Raw genomic sequence first — 21,456 nt, 5'->3', positions numbered from 1 at the left:
GCTGCATGAAGCCCTCTGAGTCTTTTTAGGAACTCGCAGCCCACATTGAGACAGCATCACAAATCAGGTTGGGCCTCTCAACCCATTAGCAGAGACCATACCAGCAATGATGATGATAATGATGATAACTTTATTGTCACTTTGAATGTACACCAATCGGCATACATCAAAATGAAATTTCATTGCATACAGCTCTCAAAGGGTCACCACCTCCGATATATACTCCTTGTTCGGGGCCTGCTCAAATTTCACATTGTCCATTTTAGTCTCTAGGGAGTGAACGATGGCAAACAGGACAGATGGAAATGGGGCTCCATGTGGATTAGCCCTCAAGTTAGCTTGTATTCTGACAACCTCGCCTTCTTTCCTTTTTCTGATGCTGACTCTTCCACCCTTTCCTTAAAGAGGCCTTGCTTCTTTTCGCCCCTGGAGCACACTGCTGCCGCCGCCACCAACTCCTCCAAAAGCCTCTCTCTCTTCCTCTGGGCCTGCCGACAGCCTTATCCAGTTCCTTTGCTCCATAAGATCCAGGTCCTCTCCTCCTCTGCCTCCTCCAGAAACAGCCCTGATTTGCAATACAATCCATCACTAGGCCAGCAGTCAGATATTGCTGCTGGTAGAACAAATTCAAACAGTTGTTTCTGTCAACTTGAGCAGGGAATTCATTCTGCTAACTTTGGATTGGGAGCTTGCTTTCCTCCTAGTCAGATTTGCCAAAATTTGTTAAAAGATGCCATATTGTTACTGCTTTCTGCCTCTGACCAATGTTCTGGCTGTTTTATCAAGGCCTGACCAGTGGCTGTGGAATGGAACAATGGCTAATGGTTAATGACTCTGGGATTGCAAGCTATCCAGAGTTACCACATGGTAAGATGGGTGGCTAATAAATTTAATAAATAAACAGATTTGATAAATAAAATAAAACAAGACCATGAGTAATACTGGATCAGTTCTCCCGTTCTGCTGTCCCCACCTCCAATCAGGGTAGAGAGGGGAAGCCAGTGGGCGAGGCAGAATTGAAGTGGCAGACGTGTAGGGATATCTTGTTCTTCCACTCTGCTCCTTCTATAACTTCTAATTCTCAATCATCCTCTGGCGAATCCAATATTGAAGAAAATTTAAGGTCTTGAGGTGCCATAAGAGATAATCTTTATTGAATACATATACCAGCACTGCAGAAGCAAAATCAACTCTAGTTTTTCTGTGTGAAAATCTGGTTAGTTAACAGTGGCTTTTCATAACCCCCACCCACCATGTGTTCATGTTGCCCATTCACATGCTTTCTGTTTGTTATGGGAACGGTACACTTCTCTGTCAGACTCCTGCTTTTGATGACCTTGGGTCTCACAATCCGTGGACAGTTTCTTGAAACTCCCATTTCTTTCCCTGGCTTTCCCTCCTCCCCTGTTTCTGTGGCAGGTTGAGTAGCAACAGAGGTTAACAAGCATCTTAGCAATTCAACCTTGATCCTAACTATTGGCAGCTTCCTCCCTCCTAGCAATTAGCCCACCCCAGCTAAATAATGTAAGCATTATTTGCCTATTGTCCCCAACAATCTGGGTCTTCATTTTACTGATCTTGGAAGGATGGAAAACTGAGTCAGCCATGAGCCCCGTCAGGATTTGAACTCCTGGCTGTGGGAAGAATTTATTTACAGTACAGTATCATTGGACCATCATGTTGTAATCTGAGGACTACCTGTATTTTTGCGAATTCAGAAGCATAATTTCTCAAAACGTAGAATTTACATTTTGGTATGATAATGACTTTTGATAGGCTAATCCTTCAGAAACACAAAATTTGTCACAAATTTCAACACGAGAAAAGTATCCATCCTTATTTATTTGGCTTGTTCTTTAGTATTTTTATTTCCCATTTCAGCTAATGAATTCAAAAAGATTTTCTTTGTTTATATAAATCTTGATCGGAATAATTCAGTACTATTGATGCAGTTCTTATTGGTATTTAAGTTGCAATAATCGGAATATCTGGCCTTGTTGTCATTGTTGTTAGCTGCGAGGTCATGTCCGACTCATCGCGACCCTATGGACAACGTTCCTCCAGGCCTTCCTGTCCTCTACCATCTTCTGGAGTCCATTTAAGCTCACGCCTACTGCTTCAGTGACTCCATCCATCCACCTCATTCTCTGTTGTCCCCTTCTTCTATTGCCCTCAATCTTTCCCAGCATTAGACTCTTCTCCAGTGAGTCCTTCCTTCTCATTAGGTGGCCAAAGTATTTGAGTTTCAACTTCAGGATCTGGCCTTCTAAAGAGCAGTCAGGGTTGATCTCCTTTAGGACTGACTGGTTTGAACGCCTTGCAGTCCAAGGGACTCGCCAGCACCATAGTTCAAAGGCCTCAATTCTTTGGCACTCAGCCTTTTTTATGGTCCAGCTTTCACTTCCCATTGCAACTGGGAAGACCATAGCCTTGACTATACGCACTTTTGTTGACAAGGTGATGTCTCTGCTTTTTAGTGTGCTGTCTAGATTTACCATTGCTTTCCTCCCGAGGAGCAAGCGTCTTTTAATGTCTTGGCTACAGTCCCCATCTGCAGTGATCTTGGAGCCCAGGAAAATAAAATCTGTCACTACCTCCATTTCTTCCCCATCTATTTGCCAGGAATTGAGAGGGCCGGATGCCATGATCTTGGTTTTCTTAATGTTAAGTTTCAACCCAAGTTTGCACTCTTCTTCTTCACCCGCAACAAGAGGCTCTTTAGTTCCTCTTCACTTTCTGCCATTAGAGTGGTATCATCTGCATATCTTAGGTTGTTGATATTTCTTCCGGCAATCTTAATTCCAACTTTTGATTCCTCTAACCCTGCCTTTCTCATGATGTGCTCTGCATATAAGTTAAATAAGCAGGGCGACAGTATACAGCCTGTCCGGACTCCTTTCCCAATTTTCAACCAATCAGTGGTTCCGTGTCCAGTTCTCACTGTTGCTTCTTGGCCCACATATAGGTTTCTCAAGAGACAAATAAGATGGTCTGGTACTCTCATCTCTTTAAGAACTTGCCACAGTTTGTTATGATCCACACAATCAAAGGCTTTAGCATAGTCAATGAAGCAGAAGTAGATGTTTTTCTGGAACTCCCTAGCTTTCTCCATGATCCAGCGTATGTTGGCAATTTGATCTCTAGTTCCTCTGCCTCATCGAAATCCTGCCTGTACTTCTGGTAGTTCTCGATCCACATACTGTTGGAGTCTAGCTTGTAGGATTTTAAGCATAACTTTACTAGCATAAGAAATGAGTGCAATGGTGCGGTAGTTTGAACATTCTTTGGCACTGCCTTTCTTTGGAATTGGAATGTAAACTTATCTTTTCCAATCCTGTGGCCACTGTTGAGTTTTCCAAATTTGCTGGTAAATTGAGCGTAGCATTTTTACTGCATTGTCTTTTAAGATTTTGAATAGCTCAGCTGGAATACTGTCACCTCCACTAGCTTTGTTGTTGCTCAGCTTTTCTAAGACCCACTTCACTTCACATTCTAGGATGTCTGGCTCGAGGTCAGTGACCACCTTATTGTGATTATCAGGGACTTTAAGCTCATTCTTCTATAGTTCTTCTGTGTAATTTTGCCACCTCTTCTTAATCTCTTCTGCCTCTGTTAGGTCCCTGCCATTTTGGTCCTTTATCGTGCCCATTTTTGCATTAAACGTTCCCTTCATCTCTTCAATTTTCTTGAAAAGATCTCTGGTCCTCCCTATTCTATTGTTTTCTTCTATTTATTTGCAATGTTCATTTAAGAAGGCATTCTTATCTCTTCTAGCTATTTTCTGGAATTCTGCATTCAATTGGGCGTATCTTTCTTTTTCTCCCTTGCCTTTCGCTTCCCTCCTTTCCTCAGCTATTTGCAAAGCTTCCTCAGACAACCATTTTGCTTTCTTGCATTTCTTTTTCTTTGGGATGGTTTTGGTTGCTACCTGTTGTACAATGTTGCAAACCTGTACATAGTTCTTCAGGTACTCTGTCTATCAGATCTAATTCCTTAAATCTATTTGTCACCTCTACTGTATATTCAACAGGGATATGATTTAGTTCATACCTGAGTGGCCTAGTGCTTTTTCCTACTTTCTTCAGTTTAAGCCTAAACTTTGCAATGAGAAGCTCATGGTCTGAGCCACAGTCAGCTCCTGGTCTTGTTTTTACTGACTGTATAGAGCTTCTCCATCTTTGGCTGCAGAGCATATAGTCAATCTGATTTCTGTGTTGACCATCTGGTGATGTCCATGTGTAGAGCCGTCTCTTGGGTTGTTGGAAAAGAGTGTTTGTTATGACCATCGTATTCTCTTGACAAAATTCTATCAGCCTGTGCCCTGCTTCATTTTGTACTCCAAGGCCAAACTTGCCTGTTATTCCAGTTATCTTTTGGCTTCCTACTTTAGCATTCCAATCCCCCATGATGATAAGGACATCATTTTTTGGTGTTAGTTCTATAAGGTGCTGTAGGGCTTCATAGAACTGGTCAATTTCATCCTCTTCAGCACTGGTGGTTGGGGCATAGACTTGGACTACTGTGATATTGAATGGTTTGCCTTGGATTCAAACTGAGATCATTCTGTCATTTTGAAGATTGTATCCCAGTATTGCTTTTCCTACTCTTTTATTGACTATGAAGGCTACTCCATTTCTTCTGAGGGATTCTTGCCCTCAGTAGTATACCTGATGGTCATCTGAATGAAATTCACCCATTCCTGTCCATTTTAGTTCGCTGATACCTAAGATGTCGATGTTCAGTCTTGTCATCTCTTGTTTGACCATGTCCAGCTTTCCTTGATTCATGGATCTTACATTCCAGGTTCCTATGGAGAAAAAATCTTTACAGCATCGGACTTTCCTTTCACCACCAGACACATCCACAGCTGAGTGTCCTTTCGGCTTTGGCCCAGTCCCTTCATTCTTTCTGGCGCTACTAGTACTAGCCCTCTGCTCTTCCCCAGTAGCATATTGGACGCCTTCCGACCTGAGGTGCTCATCTTCCAGTGTCATATCGTTTTGCCTTTTGGTACTGTCCATAGGGTTTTCATGGCAAAGATACTGGAGTGGGTTGCCATTTCCTTCTCCAGTGGATCACGTTTTGTCAGAACTCTCTGCTATGACCTTTCCGTCTTGGGTCGCCCTGCACGGCATAGCTCATAGCTTCATTGAATTACGCAAGCCCCTTCTCCACGACAAGGCAGTAATCCATGAAGGGGATCTGGCCTTAGAAAATAAAAACTATGGGAATAGTTAAAGTGTTACATGGTTAAATTTATGGGATACGTGTCAAAGAATAAATGAAGTGTTTTCAAACTAAAAACTCATTTCTGCATATTTCATCCAATAAATAAGTATTTGACTATATACAAACACACACATGAATGATCACACACACAATACACAAACATTGTATTGCAGATAAGAAAAGTCTCCTTCTAATCAAGTTTGACTCATGGTGACTTATAGACACATCCAAAGAGGAGCAATATGGAAATGATTTGACTACTGCAGGCATTGTATTTACTCTAGTCAGAGGATGCTGATCTGTCAAGCTGGTTTTCAGTTCAGTTTTCTCATTTTCCTGATTGTATTTTTTTCGTCCCATTTCTACACCAGTTTTATATTTTTTAGACATCTTAAAATGAGTAAGATAATTAAGAAGTGCCATTCTCTTCTTTTACATAGTTTTAACACATTTTCTCTTAATATACATTTGTACGCATTTTTAATTTCACAAGCCTCAGAAATCACATTTTGATTTGGCTGTCCATTAGGGAGAGTGCATTATGTATAATTGCATTAACAAATGTTTCAAATTATTTTTCCCCATTCCTAGACTTAAACATTTATGATTGCATTTGTTGTTTATTTATGCTTTTATCTGGTTGTTTACTATTTATAGAGCAATGTCTTCTATCCTCTTTTATTACTACCTAGTGTGTTAAAGTTGTTTTTCTGTGAAGTTGAACTACAGATGTGGAAGTCAGTATTTATGCAGATTAAATTCAATTTTGATGGTAAATATAGATGATGGACTCCTTAGAAATACTGTGACCTTATTCTGCTTCATTGCACCATGAACATGAAATAATGATCAAGAAAATGATATTGAGTCAAATGTATATATATATATTTGCCCTCAAAAGTGAATTCCCCTTTGGTCACTTGACATATTTCAAAGTAAATGTTCCAACCTCACCTTTTCCTTAAAATCAGTTTATCAATCTGTGGGCTGCTAATTTTATCCTTTAAAGTATATAAGCAATCCAATTCCAGAAGAATTGCTGAGGCAAATTGAATTTTTAGAAATGGATCAAAATCCAAAAGGGAAGGAAAAATGACAAAAGGAAAAGAGAAATAATATCCCTCAGATCTTAAAATGAACAGGTCTCCAAGGGATGCTCCAAAGTATTGTGGAGGTGGATAACCAGAACCATACAGTTCTGAAAATTCCATTAAGTAAAGTGACTTCATTGAGAATGAAATTGCCTTCAGTTCAGGAACTGACCCCATCGCTTTGGATGAGTTAGAGCAAAAAGCTGCTGCATATATAGAATGACATGGCTTTATTTCTAAGAAGTAAGACAGGCATACAGTAGGACAGCTGACAGCTAGGCTAATATTAGGAAAAATGTACTAGGGGTTAGTGTTCCTTCTTGAACTTTCTGATTGACACATGAACAAACCGTTGATGGCAAGCCATTCAGCAGAATTGTGAAGGCCAAATTTACTGCCACTAACTATTGTCACCATTTCTTCTCTTCTTCCATCCCTGGGCATTCACATCTCCTTGCTTATCTATATACCACTAAAACTCTCATATCTGTAATCTTTAACTGGATGAAACAATGCATCATAGGGCAGCAACTGTTGAACAAAGGTATCTAAAATGGGCTAACTTAAAGAATGGGTCCAAAATCCGGGACCTATGACTCAAGTAAGATTGAAATTTGGCAAATCTGTGGTCACTTCAGTGCTGCAACAATAAGCAAAGAGATATGCATGGCCAGGGATGGAAGAAGACAAGAAATGGTGAGGGTGGAGAGATAGGAATTAGTGGCAGTAAATTTGGCCTTCACAAAGATTTCAATAGGCAGGTCCTTCCCTAGCTAGCACTCCAGAGACTGGATAAACTTAGTTTTCCTTTGGTTGCTGAAGTTCAGGTAGACCAGTCCCTCCCTAGCCCTCTGATGGCCAGATAGACCAGTTTCACCATTGGTTGCCAGTGGGTGGTCAACCTGATGAAGCCAGCAGGAAGTCAGAAATTGCCCATTCCCACTGCTTTTTTGCCCTTGATTATTATGTTTCTCTGTTCAGTTAAGGAAATACTTCTGAAACAATGATCTAACAGGGTTGTCTAATACAAGATGAAAGTAAAATCCTTTTAAAAAATCTTCTATGGTGGTAGTCAACTCATAATGCCGCTTGGGGGTGTGTGTGTGTGAAAGCCCTAATAAGCAGGCATATACATAGAATGAAGGCTACTGCTAAGCTTGTAAGCCGCCCTGAGTCTTCGGAGAAGGGCGGGATATAAATGGAATAAAAATAAAAATAAAATAAAATAGCACTTGCCTACAAAAAGGAATGTTCCACACAGCTACCTGCTGACTTTGCAGTGGCAGTGAAAAGGTTGTTGGGTATAATGGGGATGATAATGTAGAAGATGACCAGGCTGAGCCCGAGGGATGGGTCAAGCGCATCATCAGTCTTGAGTCCCTTTGTGCCCACAAGAGATATAAGTCCAGTCCATCTTGAATTCTGTTGACTCTTATCTACCACCAATTCTCCTTGACCATTAGTAGTTCAGATTCTTGTAGAGAGTGTTAGCATGCAATAACCCGATATTCATTTGAACCACATTGGCTCCTTATTTCCTGCACTTGAAAGATGCTTTTCTTCCACTTAATGATCAGAGGGAGAAAGGAGACTTTACCATTTCCTTCCAAAGAAAGTTCTCAAATTGCTCGGTTCTATAAACCGCTCTGGTGGAGAAGGAGAACACCTAACTGGTTCTGTCTTGCTACAAACAAATGGTTATTGCCACAGATTGGAGTTCGATCCTGACCGGCTTAAGGTTAACTCACCCTTCCATGCTTCTGAGGTTGGTAAAATGAGGACCCAGATTGTGGGAGACAATGTGCTGACTCTGTAAACTGCTCAGAGAGGGCTGTAAAGCACTATGGAGCAGTATATAAATCTAAGTGATATTGCTATTTGTCTTAATAGTTACTATTCTTCCCATATTTATTAAATATATGACTTACCTAACAGATGGAAACCTTTAGATAATTTATGAACAGTGTCAAGTGAAATAAATTCTACTTATAAAGTACAGCCTACAGTATCGCTTCAGATTATCACTTCAGATTATCTGAGACCTTGTAAGGCTGATTGGGAAAAAACCAACAATTCATAATTTGAAAATTAATGCAGTATCTATAAAGAGTTTTGTCCTACTGGTGTAATAATGCAAAGCACTTGTAGTGAAAAAGAAACTCATTTTCAGGTAAACATTTTTAGAGACCCCTGCTAGGTATGCAGTGTTACAAAACATGGCTTTAAAAATCCTTGTTTTCCTTCAGTCACATCCTAGCACCTGCTTAAGAGGATAATGTTCAAATAGTACATTATTTCAACACTTTGGAATATATTTTCAAAGGTTAGCATGGGGTTTTAGCCACGGGATTCCCATTAGGCTCGATGGGAGCTTTAGAGCTAAAAACCCACACAGTATTTGGAAAATGTATTTCTGACTGTGTTGAAGATAAATGCTATGTGCAAGTGGTTGAGACATGAGTAAATAAAGGATGGTGTAGCTCCCATTCTGAGGCTATCATTAAGACCAAGCCCTCCCTCACCTTAGCTCTCTGTACAAATCATGCTCTGCTGGATTCTCTGCCCTTTGTTCTCACCCTTTTGGGAGAGTAAATGTATGGAAACCTGCTGTGAATAAATAAAACGCTTTTGTGAATAAGCAGTGACTCTTTCCATTCGATTCTATGCCACAACCTTTTTAATAGCCTCATAAAAATATTTTTTCTTCTCTTTTTCTTGTTCATCTTTAATTCAGATGTCTCCTTTCTTCTACCTTCTGGAAATATTTATGTTTCTAAGTTTTGCTTTCTTGCACTGTACACAAAGCTCAGTTTTATTACCTCATTTCATAAATATTCCATTCTTCAGGTACTTTTCAGAATAAAAACGTGTTTAGGTCTACTTATATAAGTATGCATGCATCTCTCTCTGTGTGTATGTGTACACACACATAAGCACATGTAATACATGCTGAAGAATCTTTTTGCTAGATTCAAAAGACATTTCTGTTTTGATAACATTTATTTCTGGAATCAGAATTTAGAGAGCTTATTTCTGTGTACATATATAAGTTTGCATGTGTGTGTGTGTGTGTGTGTGCACACATACATGCACGCATGCAAAATAAACCTTTTGCTTGATTTAAAAGACATTCCTGTTTTGGAAAATCCAGACTTAATTGATAACATTTGTTTCCAGAATCACAATTTAGAGTGTTCATTTGAGAATGTGACTCTCCACTCCTGCTCTTTTCCATACTTTTTAAGATTTGGCCACTTAGAAAAGGATTGGGGAAGCTATGATCCTTGATACACTTCATATAATTCCTACATAGCCAGGGTAGCCAGTGATGAGGGACTAGACATTCATTACCTAACAACTAAAGATAAATGTAAAACTAATGCAAATTACTGAAATGGTACACTGTTAAAGACATTGGATTGGGGTCAGGGAAGCTAAATGCAAGTTCTTGCTCAACAGGAGTACTTTTGGTACTCCAAAAGTATGCCTGTTGATAAACCTTTCATAGTCTGGGCATAGTCTCACAAACTAAATGTAGTTATGTTTATCTGAAAGATGTTCATTCTCTAAGTTTTCTTTGAAAACGTTAGATCTATGTACTTTATTAGATCTAATTTGACTAATGGAAACAAGTGATGTTATTTATTACTATGCCCAATGTTAGCATATTAAAACCCATAATTCAAACAGTTTTTAAAAATAATTCTGCTCCATCACATATTTTGTGAGCAAATACCCAAACCACCTTCACAACTCCCGCTAATTTCAGTATCCTTTACTTTGATATCCAGGCTTGTATAATTGATTTTAACCCTAGAATTCTAGAGTGAATTTAATCATTACAACTGCATTCATTTTGATTATGCTTTTACTATCTTAGTCTTAATTCTGAGTGACAGAAGAGTTGTCTATAGAATCATGTCATTCATTATTGATTTTTATGATTTCACTTAATATGACACCTTTGTCTCCTTAGAATAATGTTTCACAAATACCCTAAATACTTTAGCTAGTTTAATAATTAATAAGAAATAATAAGTTAGTGATTTAAATAATTCAACTCATCTAAACCCCAGTTAAAGACAGCAGCTGAAATAATAATCAGATCACTTCAAAATGTTTGACTAATGATCTTGACTCCTCTCCAAGAGGGCTATCCAGTAGACTGAGTAAACTGTATTCTTCATTACTTCTTCAACTATGCATTTATAATTTAAAATCTTTTGGGACCAATGGAAAGCACATGCATGTGGCATGCAGATTGTTATGATATTTATTGTGCAGAGGTCTCCTTGTGCTACCAAAGAGTTGCACAGACAAGGAATGGGTACTGAGAGTAGTAAAAAAGTCACACACAGAAATACACTGAGTTCTAAAAGCAAAAAGTATTTTACTTTGAGGTGGTGTAAAAACAAATATGCACAGTCAAAAATAAACAGTCCAAGTCATACACAATAGCAACAGTCCAAGGAGTAATCCAAACTACAAAGTCTTCTTACCGGTCCAGAGGTCAATACACAGTTCAGGTTTACAACAGTAGTAAACCAACAGCAGAGCAAAAACAGTAACAGTAGAAAGCAGTGAATTCAGAGAGAGAAAGAAGCTACGTTCCTAGCTTCCTCTTATGGCCATGAGAACACTTACACACCCATTGGCCAATTAACAACTTAAAGACATAGCATTATGGTTAATATATTTTCAACCCAACATTGTAGGCTAACACCATATGCCTAACATTCTCCCCTTTGGGTAGAATAATATATAACTCTTACAATCTTATGCACATTCTTTCACAATTAGCATTGTGTTTCACAGCACTTTGTACCTTCGTAAAATGGTCTGCAATATTTACATCAGATGGACAATACTCTAACTGTATTAATTTATCCTTGACACATTGTCTGACATTTAAATAACGAAGATCAGTATGTTTAGATCTTGTTCTTACTGCAGCACTATTAGCCATCTTTATCGCAGCTTGATTGTCCTCATACACAATGAATGGATCATTTACATTTAAACCCATATCTAACAATAATTGTTTGTACACTAGCAGTTCTGTACATAACACTGATAGACATGAAAATTCAGCCTCCATTGTAGATAAGCTTATGTGTTTTTGTCTAATAGACTTCCATCCAATCAAAGAATCACCCAACATTACAGCCAACCCTGAGGTAGATTTACGACTGTTTGAATCAGAGGCAAAACTCGCATCTGCATATGCAGTAAGGATTAACTCACGATTTGGCTCTAGATATAACGAGTAGTGAATAGTCTGCTTCAGATATCTTAATACTCGTTTAGCTGATTGCCAGTGTCTAACAGTTGGTTCATTGTTGTACCTAGCCAATTGGTTTACACAGTAAGAAATATCAGGTCTAGTCCAATTACTCAGATACATAAGACTTCCTATCAAAGATTGGTACATAGTCTTATCAAATACAGGACTCTCCACATTAGTGTCCTTAAAATCCATAGCCATCGGAGTTTTTGCTGGTTTACACATTTCCATATTGTATCTCTTTAATAACTGAGATATCTTACTGGCTTGCGACACCTTAAAACCCCTATTTGTTTTCACAATATCTAACCCCAAATAGTGGCTTATTTTCCCAAGATTTCTAATTGTGAATTTATTTTGCAATCTTGAAATGATAGTTTGTGCTTCTAACTCAGTTTTTGTTATTATTGCAATATCATCTGTGAATAATAAAAGAAAAGATAATGCTCCGTTGTGATCTCTTCTAAACAAACAAGGATCAGCATTACTGGCTACAAAACCTATTGCACTTAACTCATTTACTATACATTTGTTCCACTCATAGCCTGATTGTTTCAATCCATAGAGGCTTTTCTTTAACTCCCAACAATCATGGTCTCTATCACTGGTCAATCCTGGTGGTATTCTTAAATAAATAGTATGTTGCAATGGAGCATGTAAATATGCAGTTTCAACATCTACATGATTAACCATATATTGGTTTTTAGCCGCCCATACTAAAGCTGCTCTTAAAGTAGTTGCCCTTAGACTGGGTGCAAACACCTCGTCATAATCCTCAGTAGTTTGGGCAAAACCTTGTGCAACCAAACGTGCCTTATGGGTTATAGTTCCGTCTACACCCTTCTTTATTTTATATATCCATTTACAACTTATAGCTTGCTCACCAGGTGGCAGTTTTGCTTTCACATAAACCTTAAGATCCTGCAAAGAATTCAACTCCCTGTTCATTGCAGCTTTCCATGATGCTTGTTCCTTTTCAGGATACATCCTGATCTCATCATAGTTAGAAGGCTCTACACTAACTTGACATATACTAGCTTCATAGCGATCAGGTGGATGTCTGATGCGCGTTGAACGCCAAGGAATTACAGGGCTTTGAGTTTCTGACTCCTTTCCTTCCTCTGATTCCTCTATTATCTCCCCTATCTCCTCTTCATCTTTTATATTTACAGGAGATGAATTATCATTACTAGTTACGTTATCAGAGGAGTCCTCAAACACTAGAGGATCAGTATTAACAGTTTCTTGCTCTAACCTATCCCAACCAACGTGCTCAAGGAATTTTGCACTCGCACTGTTATATACATTAGTTGTGCCTCGTTCCCAGAAACGATAGGATCTGTGATTAGCTTCGTAACCTACGAAGTATAATTGCCTAGCCCTATGTTGGCCTTTACTCCTGAGTTGCGCAGGAATGTGGACCCAAGCTGGGGTGCCAAACGTGTGCAGGTAATCAAGGTTTGGTCTTCTACCATGCCATATAGTATATGGTATTTTACCAGTAGAAGTATTAACAACTATATTCAGAACATGGTTTGCACATTTTGCTGCCTCCCCCCACAGTCTATCTGTTAAGCCAGAATCTCTTAACATCGTTCTCATCATGGCTTGTAACGTTTGCCCACGTCTCTCAACAAAAGCATTATGTTGAGGCCTATAAGGGGCTGAACGTTTATGCTCAATGCCAGCTGATTGTAGCATATCAACAAAACACTTATTTGTAAATTCAGTACCATTATCAGTAATTATGCACTGAACCTTTCTCTTTGTTTTTCTCTCCACGAACTTCAGCCAGTTTGCAAATTGTTGGAAAGTATCTGCCTTTGACTTAAGCAGATAACAAAAACCATATCTAGAGTAGTGGTCCAATATACTTAAAACATAACATGACCCTCCTAAACTTGGTTTCATGGGTCCAATTAAATCAGCAAACACAACTTCCAAAGGAACAGTTGTTTTGAAGCCGTTTATCCTGTTTGCAGGAGTTGCCTTGCTCTTTTCCTGATTACAGGCATTGCAATTCAAATACTTACTACATGGCTTCAGTTTAACTCCCTCTACTAATTCCACTGTTTTACGTAGTGAGTTAAAGTTTACATGCCCTAACCGCCTATGCAATAAATGTATACATTCATCATGTGGCTTCTTGTTCTCACATATTGAGTTAGCTTTAACTGTACTAACCTGGTTACTTGTGAGAATGAATAAACCATCTTTCAAATTAGCAGTTACACAGGTTCCATTCCTCTCAATAGTGCATTGCTCCCCTCTGAATGTTACCACAAACCCAACCTTAACCAATTCCCTTACAGATAACAGGTTGAATCTTAGTTTAGGGATATATAACATAGGTAACTGTTCATCAATGCATGGACAATAGGAATTACCTTCACCAGAGGCCTTCATCCTCCAACCGTTGGCCAGTGAAACATATTGGTTGCTGTTTTTCATAGTAATAAACCTCTTTTTCTCTTTAGTAATGCATTGTGAAGCCCCACTATCAACAACCCACAATTCATTATTTCTGGATGTTGGTTTACCAGAAATAGCCAAACCAATGCTCTTTTTAGCCTTCCCACTGCTATTTACATTCTGTTTTCTACCCTTTCTACAGAATTTGGCTATATGCCCTCTAGCCCCACAAGAATAACATTTCTTGACATTGTAAGCAGTGGTAAATTGCTGCTCCTCTCGTGGCTGTGTCTCTCTCAGCTGGTCTCTGTCACGCCTCCTTCTGGACTCTTCCAGCAGTCTCCCAGTAATGTTAGTCAATGTCAGTTCCTCTCTGGTCAGGACTTCCAAAGAAGAAACATATCCATCATAACTCTCATCCAAAGATGACAGAATAATGTAGACCTGATGCAACTCTGAAAAAATCAGCTCCTTTTCATGAAGCTCTTGAAAAGTTGCCTTCATGTAATTTAAATGGGTCAGCATATCTCCATTCTTCTGCAAACGAGCCCTAAACAGCTTACGTGTAAGGTGTATATGTGCACCCACACTGTCTCGAACATAAAGCCTTCGCAAAACATCCCAACACCTAGCAGCAGACTCCTCACCACGAATATGGACAAGCTGCTGGTCATTCAGTGTTAGTCCAATAATGCAAAGAGCTTTCTCATTGCTTCGTTTAAAGTCGTCTAACTTCTTTGCATCCTCTTCGTCATCTGGATTCCAAGCAGTAGTATCTGGTGGGTTATTTACAACAGCCCATAGTCCTTCCTTGCGCAAAAGCAAGCAGCATTTCGTGGACCAGGAAACATAGTTTGTCCCATCCAACCGGGTTATCCAGGAGATGCCTGACAACAGTTCCTGTGCCATTTTACACCAAATACAAACTCAGCTAGGAATACTGTGTGTACTAACTCTCAGTACAGGCCTGGGCCCATAACCAGTGTTATGGAATTTATTGTGCAGAGGTCTCCTTGTGCTACCAAAGAGTTGCACAGACAAGGAATGGGTACTGAGAGTAGTAAAAAAGTCACACACAGAAATACACTGAGTTCTAAAAGCAAAAAGTATTTTACTTTGAGGTGGTGTAAAAACAAATATGCACAGTCAAAAATAAACAGTCCAAGTCATACACAATAGCAACAGTCCAAGGAGTAATCCAAACTACAAAGTCTTCTTACCGGTCCAGAGGTCAATACACAGTTCAGGTTTACAACAGTAGTAAACCAACAGCAGAGCAAAAACAGTAACAGTAGAAAGCAGTGAATTCAGAGAGAGAAAGAAGCTACGTTCCTAGCTTCCTCTTATGGCCATGAGAACACTTACACACCCATTGGCCAATTAACAACTTAAAGACATAGCATTATGGTTAATATATAACTAACTGATCACTGTTGGACTTTTATTCCTTACTAATGTAGTAAAAATGTTTTCTTTCAGCTGATTTAGTACAAGAAGGAGGACAACTCATTAAAATTGTTTCAAGCTGATTACGTTGTATACATTTTTAATTTGACCATTACCTTAATTGCTTGATTGGAAAATTGCAATTGTTCACATGGCTGCATGCTTTGAAAATATACAACTGTCTGCTAGTTAATAATTGGTGCTTAATCAGTAAAAGGTTAAGTTGCCATACCTTTTTCTGCAGTGTTCTACGCTCTGTTTACCTATTGTACAAAATATGAAAACAATTAAAATAACATTTGTTTAATTGAGGAACAAAGTATCATTTGTGATCTGTTGTCTTTTTCTGTTTTGTTGCCTTTCCTTATAGCTCTATTTCACGAATGTTAGTTATTCGCCCCTGGATTTTCTGTGGTTTAGCAAAAGACATTTTGCTGAAATAATATCCATTGGTATAACACAGAGATTGAGGTCAGGTGTGTTATCAGATACATGTATCCAATCTCTAGACTTTAGCTGTGTGAATTTGATTACTGGAAAATCTATCTTGATTTTTGAACTCTTAGAAATCTTTCAGTGCACAAAGCAAAAAAGTTGGCAACGTTGGGCGAGGGGTAAATGCTGTGATGCTAGTTAAAGAAGTGATTCTGTAAACTCAGATTTCATACGTTCTAGAAATAATAATATAGCAACTTCAAACAAGAACATCTGCCTATTCCAGGTTCTTGGGAAGAACTTGATGTATAGATACAAATGCCAATTCCAGTCTTAACATGACTGTAACAAATCACCATAACCACAAAAACAATAACAGATAATAAGTCCTCTCAATAGCTAGGAGCAGGAACATTGAGGAAAGAGACAGAAGAGCTAATTCTGGCTGCACAAGATCAGTCCTTAAGAACAATTGCATACAAAGCCAGACAGCAACAGACAGCAAGTGTCACCTCTGCAAAGAAACTGTGGATCACCTGGTTAGCTGCTGCAAGGAGATAGCACAGACTACAGTGCTCTGGAACACTGTAAATAGACAAGCACCTGCCACATAACAATTGTCAGCAAGGAAAATAAAAGTCTGGAGAGTGGATGTGGCACTGGTGGCAGGACCTGGAGACAGCAGAAGAGAAGATAAAGAATTGGGGGGAAAAATTCAAAGACCTGCAAGTAGGGAGTAGAACAACTATAGCAAAAGTAAGCAAAGATATCAGCCATAGTGATAGATACCTTATGCACAATCCCAAAGGAACTGGAGCTCCACTTGAACCTCATCGACATTGACAAAATCACCATCAGTCAATTGCAAAATGAAGCTTTACTAGAAACAGTTTGCATCTTGCAATAATACCTTTAATATCATTAAACAACATCTGCTTATCACAGGTTCCTGGACCTGATAGACAGAGAAAAATGCCAAATCCAGTCTCAAAGTCTGGCTGACTGTGCAACCAATAATGCTAACCCTTTCCCCATTTTTCTATGCAGATAATATTGAGCTGGATGGTCAAACCTTAAATAATACAGCTTCCTGTGTCCCTTTTCCTCAGTACAGAGCTAGTGCAAAACACAATTAACATAACAGAATTATGTCTGTATGCCTAGATAAGGATAGCTAGTACCTTACAACTTTCAAACTAACAACTTAATTCACAGTAAAATCACTGTTATCGATGTATGCATTACTTTTCTAAAAATGAAAGCAATAAATGCTTGTTTAGTCTTCCATTATAACAATTGAAACAAAGTACTGGGATTAGTTTACTACATGGTATATTTTGATATGTCTCTAAAAATGCTGTTTTCCACATTCAACAAAGAAAGTAGCAGTCTGAATTTTTGCTCAGTCTGAATATATACAGTATAAAAATTGGTTTCTGGATGACTTTTTTTTTTAAAAAAGGTAAAGCCATCATATTTTTCCCACTGACCAAAAGGCTGCCCTTGAAGGCCAGCTGGAAACTTCAACATGTCCAGAATGCAGCAAGATGCCCAATAATGTGGCACTAGGTTGCCCGTGTAACATTTCTGTTGCGTGATCTGCAATGGCTTCCAGTTTCTTTCCAGGTGCTGGTCATCCCCTTTAAAGCCCTACATGACCCAGTGCCAGGCTGTCTTCAGGACCACCTTTCCCTGAGGACATCTGCCCATCCTACCGGGTCAGATAGGGTGGGCACACTCCTAGTTCCTTCCCCCTAAATATTGCCATCTGATGGGAGGCAGGAAGGGTTCCCTTTTCTGTGTTCTGCCCCTGCCCTGTGGAACACTGCCTGCTAACGATCAGCAGGCCTCCACCCTTTCAGCCTTCCATAAGGCTTTGAAGATCTGGCTTTCTCCTCCAATCGGGAGAAGATTAGATAATCAAACGTTACAACTGATTTGGTGCTGGCTTTTTGTTGTTTTAATGGTTTGATCTGTTTAGTTTTATAGCTTTAATATGATTATAGCTTTTAATGTTTGATTGGGAGCCAACTCAGAGTAGGTTGAAAGATGGGTGGCTATATAAATGTTTTAAATGCTTGCATGCATGAATACATCCATCTATCCATCCATCCATACGTGTGTGTATGTATACACACACACATACACACATATACATACACACAAATACACACACACACACACACACATGGTACACTCTTCTGCGAGTTAAACACCTGCATCTGTGTGTTTCTGTGTAAGAATGTGTTTTGAGTATTTTATATGAACCTAATATTGATTCAAATTCAAATATTTTCTTTTGGAAAGCTAAATCTTGCTTCTTGTTTAGATTATTGGAAATAAAAGGAAAGGAAGGGTTGAACCTATATTTAAGAAGTTTGATGTGAGTGTCAGTATATATTCATTTCATATAAATCAAATCAAATCAAATAAAATAAATAAATAAATAAATAAATAAATAAATAAATAAATAAATAAATAAATAAATAAATAAATAAATTTCAGTAATGTGTGTGACAACTTATTGGTTTTCACTTGTATAGAAAGATCTTTTCTGTGAACTAATTGTTCCTTAATTATTATTATGCATGCAACTGTTGACAATTTCCAAAATGTCAATAACACTTTTTTTGAAGCTGCTATCATCTCGGTGATTTCCTGATTCACATACACATGAATGTGTTGATTCATATAAATGCTGACTCAGCAAGACAGCCCATTTTGCAATATGGTTATGGTGGTGGCTGCTGCTGTTTTATTTTTTGATCCTTTTCAGTGTGCTGAAGATTTAAGTATAAGGGTGTATTTAAGGCAAATTTGTGAATTCACAGGTTCACAAGAAAAAAATTGAAGAAAGATTAATATCAATGTATAAAATGAAGTTATTTTAATTTGCTGCAGAAAAAAATAAGACCTGCTGTTGAACATTATACTTGGTTTGTTGACATTTGGTCAGAAGATGGAATGACTGTGCTAAGTACCTCTTGATAAATGGAAAGCAAGCATATCAAATCAATAATCATACCAAAAGTAACAATTAGAGGTCTGAATAAAATGAATTTCTTGGAAAGCTTCCTTAGAAAACAGCATAAATGCTGATAAAAGACTAAAAACCTCTGTTATTATAATGAAAGGGGAAAAAAACCTGTAATAAATTGACTGGATTGGTGGAGTGCTTTATGTAATTCCAAAGAATATATTAGGAACATAACAATGGGACTTCTCTTTTTGCCCTGCTTGTGAGATCTTAGGTTCATCTTTCTTTAAATACAGTGATAGAATAAATGGTTTGTAGTCAGATCAGGTAAGATAGTTCTGAGGTCCTTAGCTCTTTGTCATTATATAGAAATGTAGAAAATTATATTGAATGCCACTACACTACTGAACAAACAGCCTAATTTGTATGAATAGCCCATTAATTTGAAAAATGTCCAGATGGAAATTTCTATTTGAATTCCACTAAATGAAGGTTTAATAAATTAAGTTTTAACTTGCACTCAAATACAGTAGCATGTTTTTCATATTTTCACTGTTGCTGGAATCTCCCCCCCCCCGCTGTCTAGAGAAGTTTTAAGGCAAAATTAATAAGCACAGACAATAAAGCTATATTAAATGTCGGATTCTTACTTGGTGATATTTATTTCCCTATATATAAATAAACATGAAATATTCTTTTTTAGCATAGTTATTAAGAAATATTTTAAACTGTGTTTGTATAATGAGATATGTTATAGCTTCTGTGCTTTCATTAATATCTCTTTTCTTCCTCGTCTCTTTCCAGAATGGAAGAAACAGTGAGGAACCTACTACAAAGTCAAGGATTGTCTGAGCCCAATGGAGAACAATCTGTGCCCATATTAAAATCGTATCAGGTAACAATGATTTTCATAACTCTGTTTGAAATCTTAATAACTGGTAGAGTCATTAGAAGATGAAATTTGAGTAGGCACAGTTGATTTAAAAGTTGCTACAATTAACTCTTCTGAAGAAGAGACACGCTATCACATATGTAGTTGAAGCAGAAAATACTTCTCAGGGAAAGAAGAATTGAGAAATGATCTGTGTACTGGCTACGGAACCAAAAACTCATAAGGCGGAAGTGCAGTAAAAATAATGGATGGAGAATGTGATTAAAAATGACATTTAAGCTTCTGAACAATGCTTGGAGCTATCACAGATTTCCCATGCATTGAGTATGCATGGCAATGAGGATTGTCTGAAACATCTGGAAAAGAGAGGAAGAGAGTTGGGAAGACAGGCAGGTAAAACACTGCAGGCAGGTGAGCAGATCCTAATTTAATGCTAGGCAAATATAGATGGTGACTGAGATGATCCTTCTGTTCCCCACTGCAGAGTTATTTTTTATGCTTTGCATATTTGTACTGCACATATAAGTAAATCGTGTAAGCATATAGGTTACATAGGATATGTTCACATGTGGGTAAGATGTACAAGTGCATTCCCATTTCCTTTGTGTGTGTCCATGTATGTGCATATTATAAAAATATAGCCATGTCTACATTTGCACATATATGTGGACACTGAAGGTGCTTTGTGCATTTAGGCAAGCTAGCCTACTCTTTGTCTTCACATGAATACAAGTAACATAAATCTGTAGATGGACATGAAGTGCCTGCATGCGTGCACTTGTGTAGATATTTGTGCAGAAGATTCTGAGAAAATGCTTTACGATGTCATCAGAATAATAATATTGACTAATTGATGAGGTCAATGTATTAAAACCCTCTTTGATTAAATAATAAACTCTTATTAAGTGGGCACAGATTGTAATGTGCATAGCTATTAAAATTACATTACATCTGTAGGAATTTCATTTCTTTTCTAATTTTTAAAAAAATCTCTTCTATGACATCATTTGCGACCTGTTATATTAAAAAAGATATAGGGCTGTATTTCTTATATATACACATAAATATATAGACATTTAATTTAGTGTGTGTGTGTGTGTGTGTGTGTGTATTATATATATATGTATGTATGTATGTATGTATGTATGTATGTATGTATGTATTTTTTATCATCAAACCCATAGTATTAATCAATTCATATAACTTAGGCTACAGAACTGCTTTTTAAAAATAGTAATAGTTTTATTTTTCATCATTAGGAGAGAATGCGTGAATTATGTAATTATCTTTGAAGCTGTATTTGCCACTAGTTAAAAGAGTATTATATTCAAAAGAAAACTCTAAATTTTCTAAAAAATAATTCAGAAAGAAATGAGAAAATAATATTGAGAATAATTATTTTGATTATGGAGATTATGAAATATAAAACAATTCCACATTTCCAGGGACTATGGTAAGTTGTTTTCACTGTGTGCAACATGTTCAAGGTAATATTTCAGTAATCATAAAAGCATCTTTGCAGTAAACACTTTTTGATCTATTGACCACTGACTGCGTATTTGTCTTTTCTTTCTTAAACCTAATTATTGTCTAGGGATGTATGAGACAGCTCTGATCACAATATCAATATTCCTGTATCCCAAATAAATACTGATGCTAATGAACTTTAAATATTGCCCAGTTCACAAGT

General features: G+C 37.8%; 1 protein-coding gene across 1 annotated transcript in view; it reads left to right on the top strand.

Annotated features, from left to right (window-relative positions):
* NCKAP5 (NCK associated protein 5) overlaps positions 1–21,456 on the top strand; it is a 643,822-nt gene that overhangs the window by 344,369 nt on the left and 277,997 nt on the right. The window contains exon 5 of the mRNA XM_081341973.1: positions 19,679–19,769. Within this exon, the coding sequence (XP_081198099.1) occupies positions 19,679–19,769 (91 nt within the window). The remainder of the gene's footprint in view (positions 1–19,678; positions 19,770–21,456) is intronic.

This window comes from Vipera berus (assembly GCF_964194415.1).
Source record: "Vipera berus genome assembly, chromosome: 1".
Lineage (NCBI taxonomy): Eukaryota > Metazoa > Chordata > Lepidosauria > Squamata > Viperidae > Vipera > Vipera berus.
Note: the sequence above shows the minus strand (reverse complement) of the source record. Positions and strands in the feature narration are given on the sequence as shown.